We start from the raw sequence: 20,883 nt of genomic DNA on the forward strand, positions 1-20,883 counted from the left end.
TGTGACACGGCAAGCAACGACTAGGCCTAGTGGGAACAAAATATTAATTTTAAATTTAGTTTAACACACCTACTGGCTACACATGCAACACAAACAAATGCTGTACACACACATACACATTTACACACATATACACACATATACACACACAGTGTCACTGCTCACTCTCTCCCTGGTACAACTGAAAACAATGGAACAAAGATCCTCTCTTCCCTCTCGTACGGGCATCTCTGGTCCCGCTGAGCCTCACACAGCATGTTGGACAGCCCCGAAGATGGTCGAACAGAAGAGGCTGTCAAATCTGTCAACGAGCTCGCAACAAGTCAGGCTCCGGAAAAAGGTGGATCATTTTAACGACAGTTTTGAGCTAAGTCCTGACGATAAAAATAACCCTATATATATTTTGTTGAGCCTAATGCTAAATGTAGTTTGATTAGTTGATTGGTTTGATGTTTGAATCGTCTGTGGCTTCTTATCCAAATAGGCTTACTTTAATTGTGAAAACATGGTTAGGGTTAGATTAAAGGTTCTAGTAGCACATAGACTAGGATTGTTGTTATTGTTTTAATAGTTTGCATAGACCTAAATAAATAAGCTAACACGTCTTCAAAAAATATGAAAATGGAAAATGTCATGAAGATGGAGAGGTATTTAAACTTTGATGAATATATGAGATTAAGACATTTCAGCGAGGATCAAACCCCGTCGACATGCTATAGCCTGTTTGGGAAAGGCTACTATAGTTAAAGACTGCATTTTACTTGACGTAGGCCTAATTAACCTCAAGCTCATTAAATTCACTTAATAATAAATGCAAATTGTAATGTATTATTTAAACCACACGATTGAAAGGTGTAGTCCTATAATTAATAGGCTATAGGCTAGCAGCGCCAAAGCATCTGTTCAAAGTTGCGTTTTCAGTGAATTCCGATAAAGACACAGTAGGTTTGGATGTCGCGGGCCCCACCGAAGTCCCGCCATTCCCCCATCTGGTGGGGTACCAAATGCGCAGGCTCAATGAGATGGATGGATGCTACATCCCTTTTCCGGCAGCACCTGCACAATCCACCAGGAAGTGTGGCGCGATAAATCCTGAAGTATTAATCCCTTGTAGGCTACCAGGAGGAAGGAGACAGGAATTAGCATGCATTGCCCATGGGATTCGGTTATTGTACACCTTTTCTAATATACACATCGTTTAGTTCGGTGCTACGCAATTCATGCAAGGTAAACTAACACCGTCAACTCCCTGCAAGTTTGGGTTATTGTTTTCTTGTGGTGTAGCGTTGAGCTCTTCGCAAATCTAACCCTTGCCTGCAATGGGATGCTGCGGTAGTACAGAGGTAAGATAACGGTTTCCTCCACCCGAATGTGATTGCGTGTAGGCTACATTGTTGAAACGTGCAGCAATGTATTTTGACTATAAGTCAATTGTTACAATGATATGATACAATATGTTGCGGACGCAGTCATACAATAACAATTCATAGCTCCGTCGCCAGATTAGATTGTCTATCCTGAGACCAGTACATCCACCGCGTAGGGGTTTGTATAATCCTATTATTTGTTCCCATGAACCCGACAAGGAGACATATTTATTCATGCAGGGTAATATACCGGCTAACTGAAACGGAGCAATTTGTAACCGTTTTGATGTTCTGTCTCCGATGTTTAGCACCCCTTAGCCCGCTAGTTGCAAGCCCGCTGGTTGTCTATACAGGCTACCATAAATGGCTCTTCGGTGCCGTTACATCTTGTAAACAAACCTCACTGCCTCTTATATCTGGGTGTATGATTGGATCGCTTTGTTTACAAAGAAAATTATTTCATGTTATATAGGCTACTACAATAACCTTCAACACCAAGGAGTAGCCCATGTGAAATAATTAAAATGTGAAATTGCGAGGGGAAGGCTTTTCTTAAAGAAAGCCTCGTTGCGGTAGGCTAGGGTAGGTAATGGGGCATAATGAGGGCTTTAAAAATAGAAAGTGGATAAATGATACAGGTATTCTGTATCATACCACTTTGTTTTTGTTATAAGGTTGTGAGTTGTGGTCTAAAACAGTGTTCGTTTTCTTTTCTAGAGGACAAAGAGAGAATGGAAACCTTTAGAGGATCGAAGTTGCACGGATCTGCCGTGGTTTCTTTTGTTCACTGTGTTCTGCGTCGGCATGGTAAGCAGGAAATATGGCACAACCATATATCAAACATACACAAAATATACATCCAAACTATTACCCTGGAATCACATGTGTATGTACAAAATAATCTACACAACTAATTAGGACAAATAAACATGTCTGACCTCTCTTGTTTTACCCAACCAGTGGCACCTGTTTTGGTTTGTTAGTCTATGTACCGTCTCACCCAGGGATTCATCCTAGCATTTAACTGGGACATCACCAATTTGTCCATACTTAAATGTCTCAAAGTAACACTTCTTTTCATCTGAAGATATGATCGACACATAGCTAGACTTCCATTAACTGAGTCATGAATAGGCTACTTGGTGATTTGGGGTCAGTTTATGCTACCTTAAGCATTCAATTGATTGAATTCATTCATAACAACACTGCCTTCCATTGTGGACATACAGTCGGATGTGAAGCCACTATCGTGGTGTGTGTCTGTACAGCCCCCCGCTGGGTGTGTTAGACCTCGGTCCTGACGCCTCCTTGAATACTAAAGGCGTCTCCTGTGTCCTCAGGGGAGCATCTGTGGGTTCACCATTGTGTCTGGGGGAGCCTCGCGCCTTGTCTTCGGGTATGACAGCTACGGGAACACGTGCGGCCAGCGCAACGAGCAGATCGAAGGAGTCCGGCTGAGCGGCCTCGATCAGACTGACAAAAAGTGAGTTTTTATTTCTGTCTCTTTCTCTCGCTCTGTTGTCAAGCTCTCTCTCTCATATCAATCTCTCTCTCTCTCTCTCTCTCTCTCTCTCTCTCTCGTCAAGCTCTCTACCTTAGTGTTTACTGCTGAGTTTTGGAGTGTCATAGGTGCTGATCTGTGGGTAAATGTGAAGCCCTCTGTGACATTGCTTGTTAAAAGGGCTGTGCAAATAAATGTTGATTTGGTTTGGCTTCACAGACAGTGGTTTTCACTTTTTAAGGTTATGTGTTATGGTCATCAGCAACCAATAGCCATTTGTTCCACTACGGGTGCTGGTCATCAATGACACCGGGTGTAAAGTTATGATTACATTCGATGCCAGTGGCACACAGAATGTTGCATCTCTAGTATTGTGTTAAACCTCATGCTCACAAGACCTTTTTTAACCGACAAATAAGAGGCCACAATAACAGCGGTGTGGTCGTTCAGCAGACGTACAAGGGATGATTTGGACCTGAGACCTCTTGATCAGCAGTCAAACGCTCTACCGCTGTGCTAAAGCCATTCACATTATCTACATCAACCACGCTCATCGGATGAATAGAACGCAAATACGAAGTGGGATTCAAGCTGAGGTGCCTGTGAATAATGAAAGACCTTGAATACTTTGCGGATGAGGTGAACCAACTGACACACACTTGCTACTCAGTGTGTGGGTTCCCTGAGGTAGACAGGTATTCCAGTCTGTTGCATTTGCACAGCCGGAAAAAGGTTCCCTCCACCTCCCTGTTAGATTTCCTAATGTGCGTTTAATGCTTGGCTAGTGCCACACACCTGAGTCACCACCCCCTCATGCTAATTTCTTTCTTCAGGTTGAGAGAAGAGTGAGAGGAGAGAAGAAAAGGAATTCCAAATTGCTCTGCTTAAAAGTTCATGAGCTGTTTGGAGAGTCAGCTAAATGCGGTGTGGTCACATCAGACATTTCTCATCTTTTTAAATTACGATTTTGGTCGTTGGTTCTTGGAAGTGAATGTGTTTTCCCAGCTGTTATTTATACCGATGGAGCCTAGACATAAGCCTGTCTCTCTGCTCTTGAGAAGAGGATGCAAACATGCTGATGTACCCAGTGGAGTGAAGCGAGACACTCATACAGCACATTGCTTGCCTGAACAGTACATAACACTCTCTATTTCTACAGCCGGTCTCACAGGGTGGTAATCTCATTTTAATGACAGATTCACTCCTCTTGCTAATAACTCTACAACGTATATACTCCATGTCTGTTTGGATTTACGTGGAGGGTGCATGAAGAGTGGCAGATGTATGTTCCTTCATCCACAGCAGTGTTTCCATAGGAGCTATGGATCTGTTGGGGTCACCTGGCTAGCTTCTCTGATTCATGAGCACCGCATTAGCAGGCAGTTATGTGGTCATTACTGCACTTTGAAAGGTCTTACAAGGATTAACTATTAATGGCACACACACACACACATATTCTCTCACGGAGATCCTTGTGGATTAGAAGCAAGGCGCTGGTGAGTTTGTGTGTGTGGTTGGCGTAGTGTGTTTAAGGTTTCTTTACAAGTCAAGGTCCTACACACACACACACCCTCTGTGGCTAGGAGAGGGTGTGAGATATTGACTTCTAGGGCTTGCCGTGAGCACTCACCACCTGATGCTGAAGAATTCAACTGTCATGGGATTTAATTAAGGACTACAGAGCTGTCAATCCTCTCCCCTTCTCTACCTCCCATGGTCCTCTCTCTCTCTCTCCCCTACCCCACTCTCTCTCTCTACCTCCCCAGCCCCTCTCTCTCTCTCTCTCTCTCTCTCTCTCTCTCTCTCTCTCTCTCTCTCTCTCTCTCGTCCCTCTCTCTAGCTCCCCAGCCCCCCCCCCCCTCTCTCTCTCTCTCTCTCTCTCTCTCTCTCTCTCTCTCTCTCTCTCTCTCTCTCTCTCTCTCTCTCTCTCTCTCTCTCTCTCTCTCTCTCTCTCCCTCTCCCTCTCCCTCTCTCTCCCTCTCCCTCTCTCTCTACCTCCCCAGCCCCTCTCTGTCTCTCCCCCCCCCCCCTCTCTCTCTCTCTCTCTCTCTCTCTCGCCCGAGTCCTTCTCTCCTCCTCTGGCTCTCTCTCTCTCTCCCCCCCCCTCTCTCTAGCTCCCCAGCCCCCCCCCCCCTCTCTCTCTCTCTCTCTCTCTCTACCTCCCCAGCCCCTCTCTCTCTCTCTCCCCCTCTCTTTCTCTCCAGATCCCCTCCACTTTTTCCTTCCCACTCTCTTCAGCTGTCATTTGGTGTATCTGCGTTTTCCGGTCATTAGGCAGCAGAATATAACCACGGTTAAAATACCCTTTTGCCCTTCTATGTTCCCATGGTGTTCAGGGTGCGTAGTTCTGCTAAGACAAGGTTGTGCCCGATGCTGTCCAGACGGCTCGGTTTAAAGTAAGTCACTGGAGTAAGCTCCCTGCCCCATGCTGTGAAGCCGCTTGAACGGGAGGGGTAAGTGAGACATGGAGGCAGTCGCCCAGTCTGAGGGAGGCTGGTGTCACCTAACACGATCACCCAAAACAAAGTTAGAGCTTAAGTGCCCGCCTGGTCAAAGTTCAGAAGGCCTACTCTGCAGGTTGGCACTACTGATGAGCAGATCTTCACAAGGCCTGCAAACACGGAAACTACTGCTCTCGGCACTCCAACTCCCAGCATGCCATACTGCCACGATGATCCAGTATGTGTTCAGTTCTGCCCTATAGAATCAAACCTCAGGCTGGTTGATACTTGATATCATGAAGTGACCCTACCATACCAGGAACATACCAAGGACACATAGCATGCGTCTATGTATATGAGTACTAGTGTAGTTGTCTGTATGGGTAGATGTGTTGTGTGTGGGTAAGTGTATCCTAGTGTTGGTGTAGGTGTGTATCGCTGTGCAGTTGTTTGTGTGTGGGTGTGAGTGTAAATGTAGTTTCTATGTGTCGGTATGTATATGGTTGTGTAACAGCAGATCTGCCAGCCCTGGGGCGGTCCAGTATCAGGCACAGTGCTGCCCCCACTCCTCTCTCCCAGTAAAGATATTCTCCTCCTTACTTCCTGTTTTCCCTTAACCCTCGTGCTGCCTTCGGGTCACATGACCCAAAGGTTCATAATGAACCATCGTTGTGTTTACCCAATTTTACCCAATACAAAAACCTTTTTTTTTTTTTTTTTTTTTACCTATGATATCTGAGACAGCCCGACAGTTAAAAGAAAATGCTTCACTTTGTTTTTGTATGAGGTAAATTTTTCGCAATACGACGGTGGGTCACAATGACTGATGGGTCAGAATGACCCGAAGATAACACAAGGGTTAAACTCCTCCAATCTGGAGCAAGAGCCGGACTTGTGATGTAGTGTGTCTGGATGCCGTTGTGGTGCTGGTCTGAGTGGTCTCGTGTGGCTCTACCAGGGCGTGTTCACCTGGGACCAAGCCAGACGGGTAGAAGGCTGTTTGTGAGGTCTATTGTCATCAGTAGTGGCAGTGATTCAGTGTGTCATCATGTAGACGGCTCTGTTTACTGCCTGCTCTGTGTCTTGTCTGCTCGACTGTATGTTACTGACACATGGGACAATGGGGTGTGTGTTTGTGCGTGCGGACCTGTGCTGTATGCATTTATTTGTTTGTGTGTTTGGTCCGTGTTTGTGTGGGTCTCGTATGTGTTTCATGTGTGTGTGTGTGTGTGTGTTTCATATGTGTGTGTGTCTCTGCGTGTGTGTCAAACGTGGACGCACGTCTCCCTAAGTATATAAAATGAGGACAGGCTGATGGAGCATTGTGAACAATTTGAAAAATGCTCTTGTTCCCTTTCCCTCTCCGCCTGCCAAGTCGGATGGACAAGTTCCAACCACCTCCGCCAGAGTTTCCCACCCACCACATGGTTTTTTTGGCGTGTCTCAGTGAATGAGGTGTTGTGGTTCGGGAGAGCGATGGCGTTCCAGATCAGCAGACTGGCTCGGCCAGGACCAGGTCTTGTGATCCCGTTGGTGAGGCCTACGCTCTGGTTTTGTGCTGACTTTTACCTCCTCGTTGGGTTCAGAAACAGGCTCTGATTTATATCTGAGTGGTTAGGGCACCTGTCTGCAGGTCAAGAGTTTGCCGTTTTAAATCCCTTCCTGTATTGTAAAAAGGTGTCGGGTAAATGAATATGTTACATTATATTACAAGAGAAAGGTTGCTGATTTTCGCAAGTTACTTGACAGAGTAAGTTTCCAGATCACTGTCAAGACAGAAATGTGTTGAGTACCGTAGATATCATCCAGTTCCCGCCTTTAGTTATGAATGGCAGGCAGTGTACCTGTCTTTTGAGAGATGTATAACTCAGTGGCACAACGTCTGATTGCAGATCAAGAGGTCCCAGGTTTCCAGGTTCAAACCCCCGTCTGTACATGGCTTTGGATGAAAGTGTCTGAACACGTTATCAGTGTTTCCCATGTTAGGGTTAGGTGTAGGGTTATGGTTAGGTCTGTGGTCTGTGTTTTGTTCGCTGGTACTAGTGTGCTGTGTGTTTGTTTTGGTCTATAGGTATGTGTTCTTCCTGGACCCCTGCAACATCGACATAGTGCAGAGAAAGATCAAATCCATGGCCCTGTGTGTCTCCCTGTGTCCCTATGAAGAGATGAAGACCTATGACCACCTCAAGAGGTTTGCGATGCAAAATGGTGAGCTATCACTTAGCTATTATCTAGCTTAATATTACTTAGCTGTTACCTAGCTAATTGTATTAGGCCTACCTAGTTATTAAAATTAATTAGTTATTACTTTGGTATTTTTTAGTTATTAATATTACTTAGCTATTGATATCACCTAGCTATTACTTAGCTTTTAGCCATTAGCCAACCGTAAAGAAAAGACGAAATTCTTTTCCTGAAATTCTCCTCTTTCATGCCAACAGTATATGAGATATATAAGTTAATAGTAGTGTACCACAAACTGAAGTCCAGTAAAGCAGAGATCATAAGGGAAGGTCTCGTTTTCAACAGTAGGACATTGCTACAGAGACTAACCCCGACGTCATAACAGTGAATCACTGACTGCCTTCCTCGGGGACGACAAACGCTTTCCACACAAACAGTGACATACCCGTGACCTGGCGTGCCATCGTCCCTTAATACTGTCCTTTCATTCACCACACACACACACACACACACACGCAGAGAAATACACACACAGAGATACACTTACTGTACACACACACATTGTCAACACAGAGACACGCATACATACATTAACACACACACACACATACATATTGTACACACACAGTAACACACACACACACAGTCTTGCTGTCTGGCACTGAGGGCACCTTGGCACATGTGTAGAGCGAACTAAATTAACAAAGACACCATTAAGCCCGGTACCTCGCCTGACTGTATGGATGCCATTGTTTTGTGCCAGCCTAGCCCATCCTTCACCCCTGCCACCATGTCTACTGCCAGATGGACTGAAATACGGATTGTAACTCACTGTACACGGTTTGCAGCTCGTGGTTGATGCAGATTTCTGCTTTTTCACTGAGATGGCCGGGTTTACATCAGAATAAACATGACAAGCCCTCTCTTTCCCCCTGCCTTTCCTGTCTTTCTTAAACTGTCACTATCCAACTAAGCAGAAAAAGCAACAAACAAAAAATGATAAACATATTTTTTTTGATAAAGCAGATGCTTTTATTCGAAGCAACCTACAAAAAGCGTTTTGGAATATTTTTTTTATTTTGTATTATTATTATTATTTACTATTATTGTTGTTCATTCTCCTCCTTCTGTCTGTGGTTTCTATCTCAGGGTCTGAACTGTGTTCCTATGAACTGGCCGGTCATAAATACCCAGGACATCCTGACAGATTCGACAAATGTCCCAAACTTCCAGTCCCACCCAGGTAGGAGGATCCCTGAATTGAAACAAACTCTCTTGTGTTCCCCATGATTAATACAATGGACTGTCCCAACCTGTACATTCCTCCAAGTTAGGGATAGATTCACTGCCCTGTGCCCTCCAACCACCCCACCCCTTCCTGCCCCATCTCCATGCGTACCTTCCGTCGTGACCTTTGACCCTCGACCCCTCCCTCTCGTCCTATCACAGCAAAGCGTTGCCCGTGTTCAACCGCTGCACGCCAGTGGACATCTCCTGCTACGCAAAGTTCGCCGAGGCGGTGGTGACCTTCGTGAGTGACAACAGCATGCTGCACAGGCTGATCGCGGGCGTGATGGCCAGCAAGGAGATCATCGTGGGCCTCTGTCTGCTGGCACTAGGTGATGACCTCATCAACATGCGCCTTCACGCAGAACCAGGATGGGGGATTCATGGGAGATTTTAGGGGGTTCCGTTCAAACGACAACAAAAAAACCTTTGTGCTCAACAATTTTTACATTTAGAGTTGGGGTGTATTTTAATGCAGTTTTGTTGTGAGAACCTGCATTGCATGATAATCATCTTCAGATGACTGAGTTGGCCGAGCTGTTACCTTTTTAAAGGAGCATCTGATATGAATGCTGTCGGGGTAGCTATGGACAGGCCTGGCTGGTCCTGCTCTCGTGCCTCTCTCTCCGGATGCCCTGGAGAGGTGTCAGCACATGCTGTACGTCTGAAAATGCAGAGCCGACGAGAAAATAAAGCAGAGTCATCACATCTCCGAGCTTCCCTCAGGCTGCGTGGTGCAGCAATGTTGTGTTTGGAGGGAAGGAGAGATCCGGGGTCACTGACATGTTCTGGGAAGTCTGTTGAGGGCTTGGGTGGTCTAGGTGATTTAGTGAAGCTGGTGTCGGTTTAAGGTCAATATTTAGCTTTTGTTGTTTTTTTTTTGTTTTTAAACCTTTTTTAAGATGAGGTGATTAGCTGACCTCTGCTTTCTTCTTCTCTTGGGGTGTTGTGTGTGAGTGTTGATCTGTGTGTTGCTGTTTGCAATCGTTTGTATTAAGTTAAATAAGTTTGGTGTAGAGACTGGTGTGCTCTTGGGAGGTGATGTGGTGTGTGTTGGGTTGTTGTGTTGTTATAGTGTGTGTCATGGTGTGTGTGTGTGTGTGTGTTGGGTTGTTGTGTTGTTATGGTGTGTGTCATGGTGTGTGTGTTGTGTTGCAGTTCTGTCCATGATCCTGATGGTGATCATCCGCTACATTTCTGCCGTGCTCGTCTGGATCCTCACCGCCCTCGTGGTGCTGGGCTCCCTAGGTGAGGTCACTTCCTGTCACCACCTCGTCCCTTCCTGTTCGGTTCAAACTTGGCTTTCCCAGAGTTGTTTTTCTTGTCTTGATTTGTCTCTGTGCTTCCGTCTTCAGCGGGCACCAGTGTTCTGTGGTGGCTGTACATCGACCACCGGTTAACAGGCAACAACACGTCCACGAAGGAGGCCAAGGAGGAAGCCAGGGAGGAAGAAGAGGTGACCAGGGACAACGTCCAAGGTCTGCTGGTGTACGCCATCGCTGCCACCGTCTTCACCGTGAGTATACAGACAGGTTGAGGGAAGATGCTAGAATCTGAAATCTACATTTGAAATCTGTCATCTGAATCCTCCCCCCCCCCCCATACACCTTCTCCTTCCCTCTCTCCTCTCTTCCTTTCCCCGTCTCTCCCCCCTACTCTCCTCCCTCACTCTCTCCTCCCTCACTCTCTCCTTCCTCTCTACACTCCCTACCCCTCCCTCCCAGGTGATCCTGCTGCTGCTGATGCTCTTCATGAGAAAGCGCGTGGCCCTCACCATCGCCCTGTTCCACGTGGCTGGGAAGGTGTTCATCCACCTGCCCCTGCTTACCCTGCAGCCCTTCTGCACCTTCCTGGCCCTGGTGGTCTTCTGGCTCTACTGGATCCTGGTGCTGCTCTTCCTAGGGACCACTGGTGAGGAGGGGGAGAGGGGGAGGCTGTGGGGTGGCATGGGGGGAGGAGGAGGCTGTGGGGTGGCGCGGGGGGAGGAGGACGGGGGTGGGAGGGGATATGGGGCCAGTGAGGGGGAGAACACAGGAGGAGGGCGGGGGTGGCGGGTGAGGCGGAGGGATTCTGAGGAAGGTGGAGGAGAAGGAAGGTGGATAGAAAGTACAGTGTAAAATAGGAGAGAAAAACAGGTGAGATGAACAAGAATTAAGAATAGACTCAAATCAGGAGGAGTGAAGGGAGAGCACACATGCAGTCCTACCAGGAACACAAGGAGGAACAAAGGGGAGTTTTTAGAGGATTCAGTCCCTAAACAACCTTCCCTCAGGCTCACCGATTGTTAAACTTTTCTGAAAAGTATCACAAAACCCAAGGTACATTCATAGCACCACAGAACGTCAAATATACATTCCAATCTCTGCTCCCCCCCCCCCCCCCCCCATAGGGAACCCGATCCAGAACGAGGAGACGGGCCTTACAGAGTTCCGCCTGACGGGGGCGCTGCAGTACCTGACCTGGTATCACGCCGTGGGCCTCATCTGGATCAGCGAGTTCATTCTGGCCTGCCAGCAGATGACCGTGGCCGGGGCCGTGGTCACATACTACTTCACCAGGTACACTGCTAGCTACACTTCACCAGGTACACTGCTAGCTACACTTCACCAGGTACACTGCTAGCTACACTTCACCAGGTACACTGCTAGCTACACTTGACCAGGTACACTGCTAGCTACACTTCACCAGGTACACTGCTAGCTACACTTCACCAGGTACACTGCTAGCTACACTTCACCAGGTACACTGCTAGCTACACTTCACCAGGTACACTGCTAGCTACACTTCACCAGGTACACTGCTAGCTACACTTCACCAGGTACACTGCTAGCTACACTTCACCAGGTACACTGCTAGCTACACTTCACCAGGTACACTGCTAGCTACACTTCACCAGGTACACTGCTAGCTACACTTCACCAGGTACACTGCTAGCTACACTTCACCAGGTACACTGCTAGCTACACTTCACTAGGAACACTGCTAGCTACACTTCACCAGGTACACTGCTAGCTACACTTCACTAGGAACACTGCTAGCTACACTTCACATACTACTTTACTAGGTACACTGCTAGATCTTTACTGCACATGACATGCAACGCAACGTATATCTACCGTATCTACCACTTTCATCTCTTCCTCTATGGACTGTCTTCCCTCTGGCCCCTCTCTCTTCACCTCCTGCCTCCTCCCTTGTGCCTTCTCCCTCTTGCCTCCTCCCCTGCCTCCTCCCTCTCCCTTGGCCCCACCCCCAGGGATAAGGGCCGCCTCCCGGTCACGCCCATCCTGTCCTCGGTGCTGCGCCTGGTGAGGTACCACCTTGGCACGGTGGCCAAAGGCTCCTTCATCATCACCCTGGTGAAGATCCCCCGCCTCCTCCTCATGTACATCCACAACCAGCTCAAAGGAAAGGTACCGTAACCAGCCCAGTGTGGCCCCGTAACCAGCCCAGTGTGGCCCCGTAACCAGGGCAGTGTGGCCCCGTAACCAGGGCAGTGTGGACCCGTAACCAGGGCAGTGTGGCCCCGTAACCAGCCCAGTGTGGACCCGTAACCAGGGCAGTGTGGCCCCGTAACCAGGGCAGTGTGGACCCGTAACCAGGGCAGTGTGGCCCCGTAACCAGCCCAGTGTGGACCCGTAACCAGCCCAGTGTGGCCCCGTAACCAGGGCAGTGTGGACCCGTAACCAGGGCAGTGTGGCCCCGTAACCAGGGCAGTGTGGCCCCGTAACCATGGCAGTGTGGCCTCTTAACCAGGGCAGTGTGGCCCCGTAACCAGGGCAGTGTGGCCCCGTAACCAGGGCAGTGTGGCCTCTTAACCAGGGCAGTGTGGTCCCGTAACCAGGGCAGTGTGGCCCCGTAACCAGGGCAGTGTGGCCCCGTAAACAGGGCAGTGTGGCCCCGTAACCAGGGCAGTGTGGCCCCTTCACAGTGTGAAAGAGCGTTAGCTGTCAAGAGCCCCTCCCGGTTTCCCCTCTGACCCTCTGTGTTTCTCCTCTCAGGAGAATGCATGTGCTCGCTGCATGCTGAAGACCTGCATCTGCTGTCTGTGGTGCCTGGAGAAGTGCCTCAACTATCTTAATCAGGTACAGTCTTCTCTCTCTGTCCGTCACCTGGGAGAGGAGGGGATAGGAGGGGAGGGGAGGGGAGGAGCGACAGGACACATTTTAAGAGCTGCTGAAGATTGAAAGATTCTCGAGCTGGTCTGTGGGAACACCAATCTCTACATGTATTTATTGTATTACTTGGATCTGGGTCATGTGACTTGGATCTGGGTCATGTTCCCGTAGAACGCGTACGCGGCCACAGCCATCAACAGCACCAGTTTCTGCACGTCTGCTCGCGATGCCTTCGTCATCCTGGTGGAGAACGCCCTGCGGGTGGCGGCCATCAACGCCGTGGGCGACTTCGTTCTCTTCCTGGGCAAGGTGAGGAGCGCGCTGGTCATGTGACAAGGACGCTGGTCATGTGACAAGGATGCTGGTCACGTGGGCATAAAAGCTCAATAACTCAAGTGTGAAATGCTGCGTCAGTGTACGTGTCGAATGTAAAAATAAAATAAAAACCAAAGATAAATGTTTCTAAAATAATACGTAGGACATCCATGATGATAACGATGTTCCCCGTGACCCCGCCAGGTCCTGATCGTGACGTCCACGGCCTTCGCTGGCGTGCTGCTGCTGAACTACCAGCGGGACTACGCAGAGTGGGTGCTGCCCCTCATCATCGTGTGTCTGTTCTCCTTCCTGGTGGCCCACTGCTTCCTGTCCATCTTCGAGATTGTGGTGGACGTGCTCTTCCTGTGCTTCGCCATCGACACCAAGTACAACGACGGCACGCCGGGGAGGGAGTTCTACATGGACAAGGCCCTGATGGTGAGGGTGGGAGGGTGGAGGGAGAGTTCTACATGGACAAGGCCCTGATGGGGAGGGTGTGAGGGTGGAGGGAGAGTTCTACATGGACAAGGCCCTGATGGGGAGGGTGGAGTGCCTAGCTACACGAGCACCAGGAATATCATGCAGATTTACTTTCCTGTCTGTATATCTGTCTCTTTGTCCTCCCCCCCCCTCTCTCTCTCTGCCTGTCTATATCTATTTATGTTTTTATCTCTATCCATCTAACTTATTTATTTCTTCTTTGCATCTCTGCCTCTGCTAGTCTGGCTGCTGCCTTTATGCTTCCAAAACTCCCAAGGACGGTCAAACAAGTCTGACAGTTTTTTCTCTTGGAACGTCAGATGTTTCCTTCAGATACGCTGTCAACTAACTCACCAGGCTGGGCGGGGATGGGGATGGGGGGTGAGGAGGTGGAGGGTGAGGGAGTTAGGCGGTGAGGGGGGAGATATGCAGATATGTGGAGTGTCTTGTTTGATCTGGCTCACTACCTTGAGCATCTTTCGTGGGAGCTGGTTGGTGGGCTCTGACAGGCTCATGCAGAGCTGTTATCTGCCTCCGTGTTAAAAACCCACCGACTTCAAAGATAGTCTTTTCGTTGAGATGATAGAAAGGAGGGAAAAAAATATTGAATTAATTGCGCCTGTTCTTCACGTTTTGAGTCTTTTTAAATGTGGTGAATGCAGTCCTGCTCCTCTCCAACTGGACCCACCCACCCACCCCTCCCAACCCCCCCTCAGCCAGAACGACGCCCCCGGCTGGAGCGTGTTGTGGTCTGTAACTCCTCTCTACCGCCCCCTGCAGGAGTTTGTGGAGAACAGCAGGAAGCTGGAGCGCGTGGTGGAGCGTGGGAGGAGCCGGCCCAAAGAGGTGGTGTCGGAGGGGGCGGAGATGAAACCCATGGTGAGTGACAGCGGGGGAGGGGAGGCGGGCGCCGGCGTGGGGTTGGACGGAGGCGGCGGAGAGTGGGATGACCAGCAGGGGTTCCACGTGTACTACCTGATGGTGGGCGTCCTGGTGGACTGGGCCCTGTCAGAGCCCAGCGCCCTGGTCCTCTGCCTGACCGAGGACATGGTCATCTTCCTGTGCGTGTACCTGCCCACCTCCACGCTCTTCCTGTTCGCCACCCTCCTCCAGGAGCCCGGCCCCGCGCCCACCGCCTCGCCCACTGCCTCGCCCACCGCCTCTGTCTCCGCATGCCAACCCTCCCCCCTATGCACGCCCCCGGGCGCATGCTAGCACGTGCTAACACCGCGCAGTCACGACTCACAGCGAAACTGCTTTCATCATTTTTCATTTCATTTCCTTTTTTTTTTGGTTTGTGTTTTTTTTGGTGGGGGGACTTTTTAATGACTGCTTTTTATTTTTACTTTTGATTTGATTTTTCACTGTTACTTCCTGACTATCTTGAACTTCGAACTGTGGCCCCTGTGTGTATATAGGGTACGTTTCCTCTCTTCCAGCCTTATCATCACCATGGTGCTTTTAGGACGAGAGGGGGCTGTGTCTAGTGATGCAGATAATAAGTTGTCAGACTGGTGTGTGGGGGTGGGGGAGGGCCCCCCCCCCCGCCGGCCACAAACATCAACAGAGCCAGGGGGCCAATAGGTGGAGAGCTATGACTCATCTCGTCTGCCTACCCAGCATGCAGCTGCATTACACAAAGTGGTGCATGAGCTGGAGTTTCCACAGTGGCTAAGGGGCACCATGGCTCTGCTTCTCTGTTTACTTTGACGTTTAGCCATCCTGTTGAAACCAGATAGTGAAAACGATGAGCTGCATGTTTGGTGATTTATCTAAGGCTAGACACAGTATATCTACAGCCCCAGTTTCCCCAGACTGGTAATTGTTTGTGAAAGTGTACGAAAGACTAGATGACTGTAGGACTGCGGAATCAGGAAGCTATCGAGCGTCAAGCGAAGGATCAGATTGATGTTTCTCGAGGGAAAACAACAGTGGACTCAAGGATAGGACTGTCTTTTCCCTCACCTGCCTCTCTCAAAGAACCTTTAGTCTTTTGGTTTCAAGATAGATCGGACACTAACCTCTTCACTGCTCCACTGCATGGCTTCCGTATCCACCTCCTTCTACATTAACTTCATCTAACTGCATCCGAGAGCAATTTCCAACCCATCTTTTTCACTCATCCTATCCTTTCATCCAGAGACTGTCAGTGACTGCATGAGCTGCTGTGAACATATTAATGAGACGTGAATAACTCTGCTTTTCCAGGCCCCAGGAACAAGTTCAGCTTGACCAAAATCACCAAATGGGACTTTTTAAAAAGACATTCCAAAATGTTTATTTTTACCAATGTGTAACATGTTTACTATGGTTTCACTCAAGGGAATACAATATTTTAATAAGAAATTGTAAAAAAAAAAAATAACGATGTAATGAAGCACTTTATATTGAAGCGCTGCATATTTTAAAAGGCTGATGCATTTTTCGTAGGGATGTCCTTTTTTATAAGACTAAAAGTAAACTGTTGCCATTTAGTCAAACACAGTACTAAAAATTCACTTTTGGTTAACGTTTTGGCATAGCGAGTTAGCTTTTCCTCTGATCTCAGCTACTGCTGAGTCCGCCCACTCATCAGTCATGCGACTATGAAGCACTTAGATGTGTGTTTTTTAATCAACCACTGAACTTGAGTATGAAGACACTCACTTTGAATTGTTGTTCAGTCATGAAGGGGTGTTTCGCAACTGAACTGTGTTTTTATTAGAATGAGTGTTGATGAAAGTCTTATTTTATTTTTTTCATTCTCTTTTTATCAGATTATCTTCATTGACAGCTGTTGATTTTCTGTAAACAAAACAAACAAGGCCCAGTCATGTTAGAGGGATGGTGACGGTGGCAGTGTGAGAATCTAGGTCCCAGCAAGGCTCTCATTAGTGGCCCCTCAGATCTGAAAGGACTGTGAAGGGGACAAGGTAGCAACAGGCCAAGACTGGTTCCAGCCGCCTGGTACATTTACATTTAGTCATTTAGCAGACGCTCTTATCCAGAGCGACTTACAGTAAGTACAGGGACATTCCCCCGAGGCAAGTAGGGTGAAGTGCCTTGCCCAAGGACACAACGTCAGTTTTCATGACCGGGAATCGAACTGGCAACCTTCGGATTACCAGCCCGATTCCCTCACCGCTCAGCCACCTGACTCTCCAGGTACATGGTAAGGTACATGGACCGGGCCTTGTTGCTCAGACCCGTCCACTCCCTTCAGATCTTCACAGGGCCATGGAGGGCACATCTTCATGTTGGGTGGGGAAGGATGGATGGAGGTTAGAGGTGGAACTTTGATTGGTTGACCATGAGTCACTGACAGGAAGTGCTCAGTAGAGCTGGATAGTGTGAGCCTTGTCTTAAGCACAGAGACCATGGATCCGGTTAGTGCCGTGGTACAGGTGATCGATACTCCAGTCTCCATTAATCCAACTCCTCTGTCTTGATTGGGATTGATTGACATCTAACCTGGTTTGAAACGCGCAGTGAGATGTCAGTTCTCTCTTCCTCCGGTGTCAGAACTCTCCGACGCCACTCTCTGCCCTCAGAACGTCAAACTTCCTGTTAGAATCTCATGAATGAACTGGCATCTCCACTTTTCAGAAAGGAAACCCATTCAAATAAGTGAATAAAAAGCTATTTATAGCGAAAATGATTTTATCTGAAAGACATCCACATGGTTAAGTTACTAAAATATCAGATCTGTGTTCCTGTGTACAGTTGCTCTAGTGCAGGGTAGTCCAACTGCTCCTGAAGAAACACTTTGCTCTAAATTTTCATCCCGACCCTAATCCATCACACCTGATTCTTATAATTAGCTTTTTCATAAGCTATATAACTGGGGTTGGAGTGTAAACCTACAGGAGGGTAGATCTCCAGGGCAGTCCGGCTCTTGTGAATGGATGGTGAAAGCTTAGCAGCACAACGCCGTGAGCGCCACAGTTGTTATGAGTCCTGAGTCGATGTGTTCCTCATTAGAGGAAGTCATGCAGAACTTGGTGGACCCTGTGGAGATGCCAGAAGATAGCACAGTGAGCAATAACATAACTCCGTCGGTATTAACTGCTACAAATAAGTCTTCCTACATTCGTTTTCATTTTTTCTAGACCATTTCTCCGGACGTAGTGTGTCTAGTTTGTTTGGCAAGGGTGGAGTGTGTGTGTGTGTGTGGGGGGGGGTAGTAGCAAGATAGTATCTCCTGGTGTTAGTCCCTGCTTACCACTTCAGCACCTCTTGGATTGAGGGCATGAATTGGGTTGTTGTGAGCCTTAAAGAAAGCCCCCATTTTTCTTTTCAGCTGTTATATGTATGTCTGTTAAGCCCATAAAGGGCCAACTACCAGAGCGACTGAAGAACATTATCCCAATTTTTCTTTCTATTTTCTTTGTCTTACTAGAAAGAGAAGGTACTACATTTTGTTTTTGTGTTAAGAGGTTCAGAATGGTATGAATGGGTCATTAAGATGTATGCAGTTGTTTTCATAATGAAAGTTTTAACAATATGTTGTAAAGACTGAATAAGTATCCTGTGTGTTATGATGTTGTGATGTGACGAGGTCGGGTGTTAGCGGGAGCGGGACGGCTGTGACTGTTGTCATGACAACCTTTCATCATCAGTCTCTCTCTGCAGGGGTGAAAAAACATCATCCACAAAACATTGTGTGTTTAAATACAGGAAGACGAACTAGACTGTCCGGGGACTTCTCTCCGGAAATACACTAGACCGTACACTAAGAATTAGCTATGAAATATTAAGAGCATGTGTGTTGAAAATGGTCAAACTGAACTCATTGCCACAAGATTCTAAATGCGCAAAGCATGTTAGGACTGCACTACTAATATGGTGTTTCTTTCAACATCGAGATACATTTCACATATGTAAATAAATAAAACAAGTTTAACATGTCTTAGCTTGGTCAGTCAGTATGATATAGAAATTCTATTTAATGTTTAAGCAAGAAACGTTCCTAGTGAGCATACTGGAAAAAAGTATATAAACCATTGTAAGCACACTCAGTGAATTCATAATGGACATAGGCTACTGAACAAACCGTATTAAGTTAACTGAAAACTGTGTAACTCAATTGTGAGTCCGTTACAGAAGACCAAGATTTTTCAACTAAATCACTGGGTTAACATTTCCATTTCCAGAATGACTGGGCCCTTTCTACTCACGCCTCTTGAATCCGTTGTGATTAGAACGTAATCAGATGGACCAGTTGCTCACGGTCTGGAGGAAATTCATTTTTTTTCACTTTTGAAATGTTTTTGGAGTGAAAAGGTTGATACGCGCGTCCGATAAGGAACGCACCGCACGGAAAGAAACCGACATGGATTTTGACCAGATGCGGGTGACGTGTGTGGGAAGGACCCAAGGCTACAACTCTTTTTTTTAGTCTTTATTTTTTATCGACTGTACAGAGAACTCCGCCACTCACAAACCACGCCGTTCTGTTTGCCAAACTCTACAGGTACTTAATCCAAGGTCGATTCAACACACTATCGCACGCCGAAACCACGCTGTGCAAACGTGTGGTTTCGTGTCTGTGTCATTTTTCATCTATACTTTTCGACAGCTGTAACAGCAAGGTGCTCTAGAAACAGCTGCAACACTTAAGGTCTGCTTCGTTTGCTTCCGTTAATAAGAGGCAGAAAGCCCGACTCAAAAAGTATTGTAAAGCCAGTAGCCACTCAAAACAATGGACCGTAGACGACTTGCATGTTTTTAGAATGCACATCTCCTGCTCTTTGAATGGAGATCCATCTTTGTAGGGTGTGAATATATAATGGCATTAGATCCACGTGACTTAACACAGACCTAACAGATAGAACAACAGCTTTACTCAGCCACTGTTTTTTGAGATATGAGTCAGCATTCTTTTAGTTGTTGGAAACTGCGTTTATTCTTGTCACAAGTGAATGGGCAAGTAACTGAGATTGACTAAGTCCAAGCAAAATGTGCCACTATGAATCAGCGAAACATCAGCTGAACTTTCTGGTAACAAAAGCTTTTAGATTTATTTTCTCTGCAGTAACAGTTGTTTGTAATACTGGACAACGTTTAGATTTTTTTTATATATATATTTATTATTTATTATGTATATTTGTTTGTTTTTTAAGTAATAAAATAGAAAATTTGTGAACTTTCTGTTGACTGTCGTCAATATTAAATGTGCTTTTCACAGAGGGGTTTAGACTACTTACAGACGTAGGAACAGCGTGCCAAAAAAACTTACAAGAGATATTTAAAAACTGCGCTAACATTTGTATAAAGGAAATGTACACAAAAGCTATAGAGAAAATATACAGTATACGATTCAGTACAAAATCCTGCTGCATTTTATAACTGAGTCAAGCTAACTATTTGAAATACAAACTGAACTATAGCCTACCCTTTGTGCCATAGTATAGAAAACAATAAGTGCATAATATTTATCATCTTTGGTATGTTTGTATTTTACACAGCAAATGTCAGTGATATTTGTCAGTGTTAATTTAACATCAGGAAGGTTCATTTTACTCATTGAGTCTTTACATCATCCCACTATAATGAGATGGACTTTTCAGTTTGACTGCAAAAAGGTTGCAGGTTAAACCTCCTGTGCTATATGTTACTTTGGATACAAGTGTCTGCTATTTATATTTAATTCAAAATCAACACTTTGAATTTGCTGTGTACGATTGATAACGATCCATTTAAATTGTCTTCAGCTTTAGGGTTGAATGAAATGCAATGGTAACTTTCAAATAGGTGAAACAACCGTTACTCATCATCACCTGTGATGATGAGTAACGCTGCCATGACAAATTCTGTACCACCAATGCCTACCTACTCCCTAGCATCCTTACACAACAGAGGCCCGCAATCATCTCCAGCAGCACCCCTCCTGTTTCAGTGTTAGAACTCCTGACTCAGAAAACAAGAAATCCTCACAAGTGCCACAAGTCCTCTTTGTTGCCAGGCCCTCTAGGTTGTCTGTGGCAGTCAAACTGCTCATTTCTCGTTAAAAGCTGTAATTGTCTGTGCAGCTTCTTGTCAACAAAACCACCTGGTCGCCCTAAAGAGATTACGGTTTGCCCCCCCCCCCTTCCCATTTTGGTTTAGTCCGTTCTGTCATTCAACAAATGTTCATTCCAAGCTTTTTGATGGCCCCTCCCCCCATTGGGGCCCTAGGTAGTCTGTCCCACTCCCCCCCCACCCCCCAC

General features: G+C 47.0%; 1 protein-coding gene across 1 annotated transcript; it reads left to right on the forward strand.

Annotated features, from left to right (window-relative positions):
* The first annotated feature begins 1,319 nt into the window (after positions 1-1,319).
* slc44a1b (solute carrier family 44 member 1b) lies at positions 1,320-19,730 on the forward strand. The gene is made up of 16 exons (XM_067247581.1): positions 1,320-1,343; positions 2,085-2,174; positions 2,708-2,850; positions 7,381-7,517; positions 8,643-8,736; positions 8,943-9,112; positions 9,939-10,028; positions 10,136-10,296; positions 10,505-10,691; positions 11,170-11,338; positions 12,037-12,193; positions 12,782-12,865; positions 13,070-13,207; positions 13,418-13,654; positions 14,477-14,575; positions 15,905-19,730. The coding sequence occupies exons 1-16, from the start codon at positions 1,320-1,322 to the stop codon at positions 15,926-15,928; spliced, it is 2,004 nt and encodes a 667-aa protein (XP_067103682.1). The 3' UTR covers positions 15,929-19,730.
* Positions 19,731-20,883: the final 1,153 nt, after the last annotated feature.

Source organism: Osmerus mordax, chromosome 12 (genome assembly GCF_038355195.1).
Source record: "Osmerus mordax isolate fOsmMor3 chromosome 12, fOsmMor3.pri, whole genome shotgun sequence".
Taxonomy (NCBI): Eukaryota; Metazoa; Chordata; class Actinopteri; order Osmeriformes; family Osmeridae; genus Osmerus; species Osmerus mordax.

What these genes read in the sequence shown, in the direction of transcription:
- slc44a1b (XM_067247581.1), top strand. Translation starts at nt 1,320, where the DNA reads ATGGGATGCTGCGGTAGTACAGAG. An exon ending in GCTCTTCCTAGGGACCACTG is followed by an intron (nt 10,692 to 11,169) that starts GTGAGGAGGGGG and finishes CCCCCCCCATAG; the next exon opens with GGAACCCGATCCAGAACGAG. An exon ending in GTCACATACTACTTCACCAG is followed by an intron (nt 11,339 to 12,036) that starts GTACACTGCTAG and finishes CCCCACCCCCAG; the next exon opens with GGATAAGGGCCGCCTCCCGG.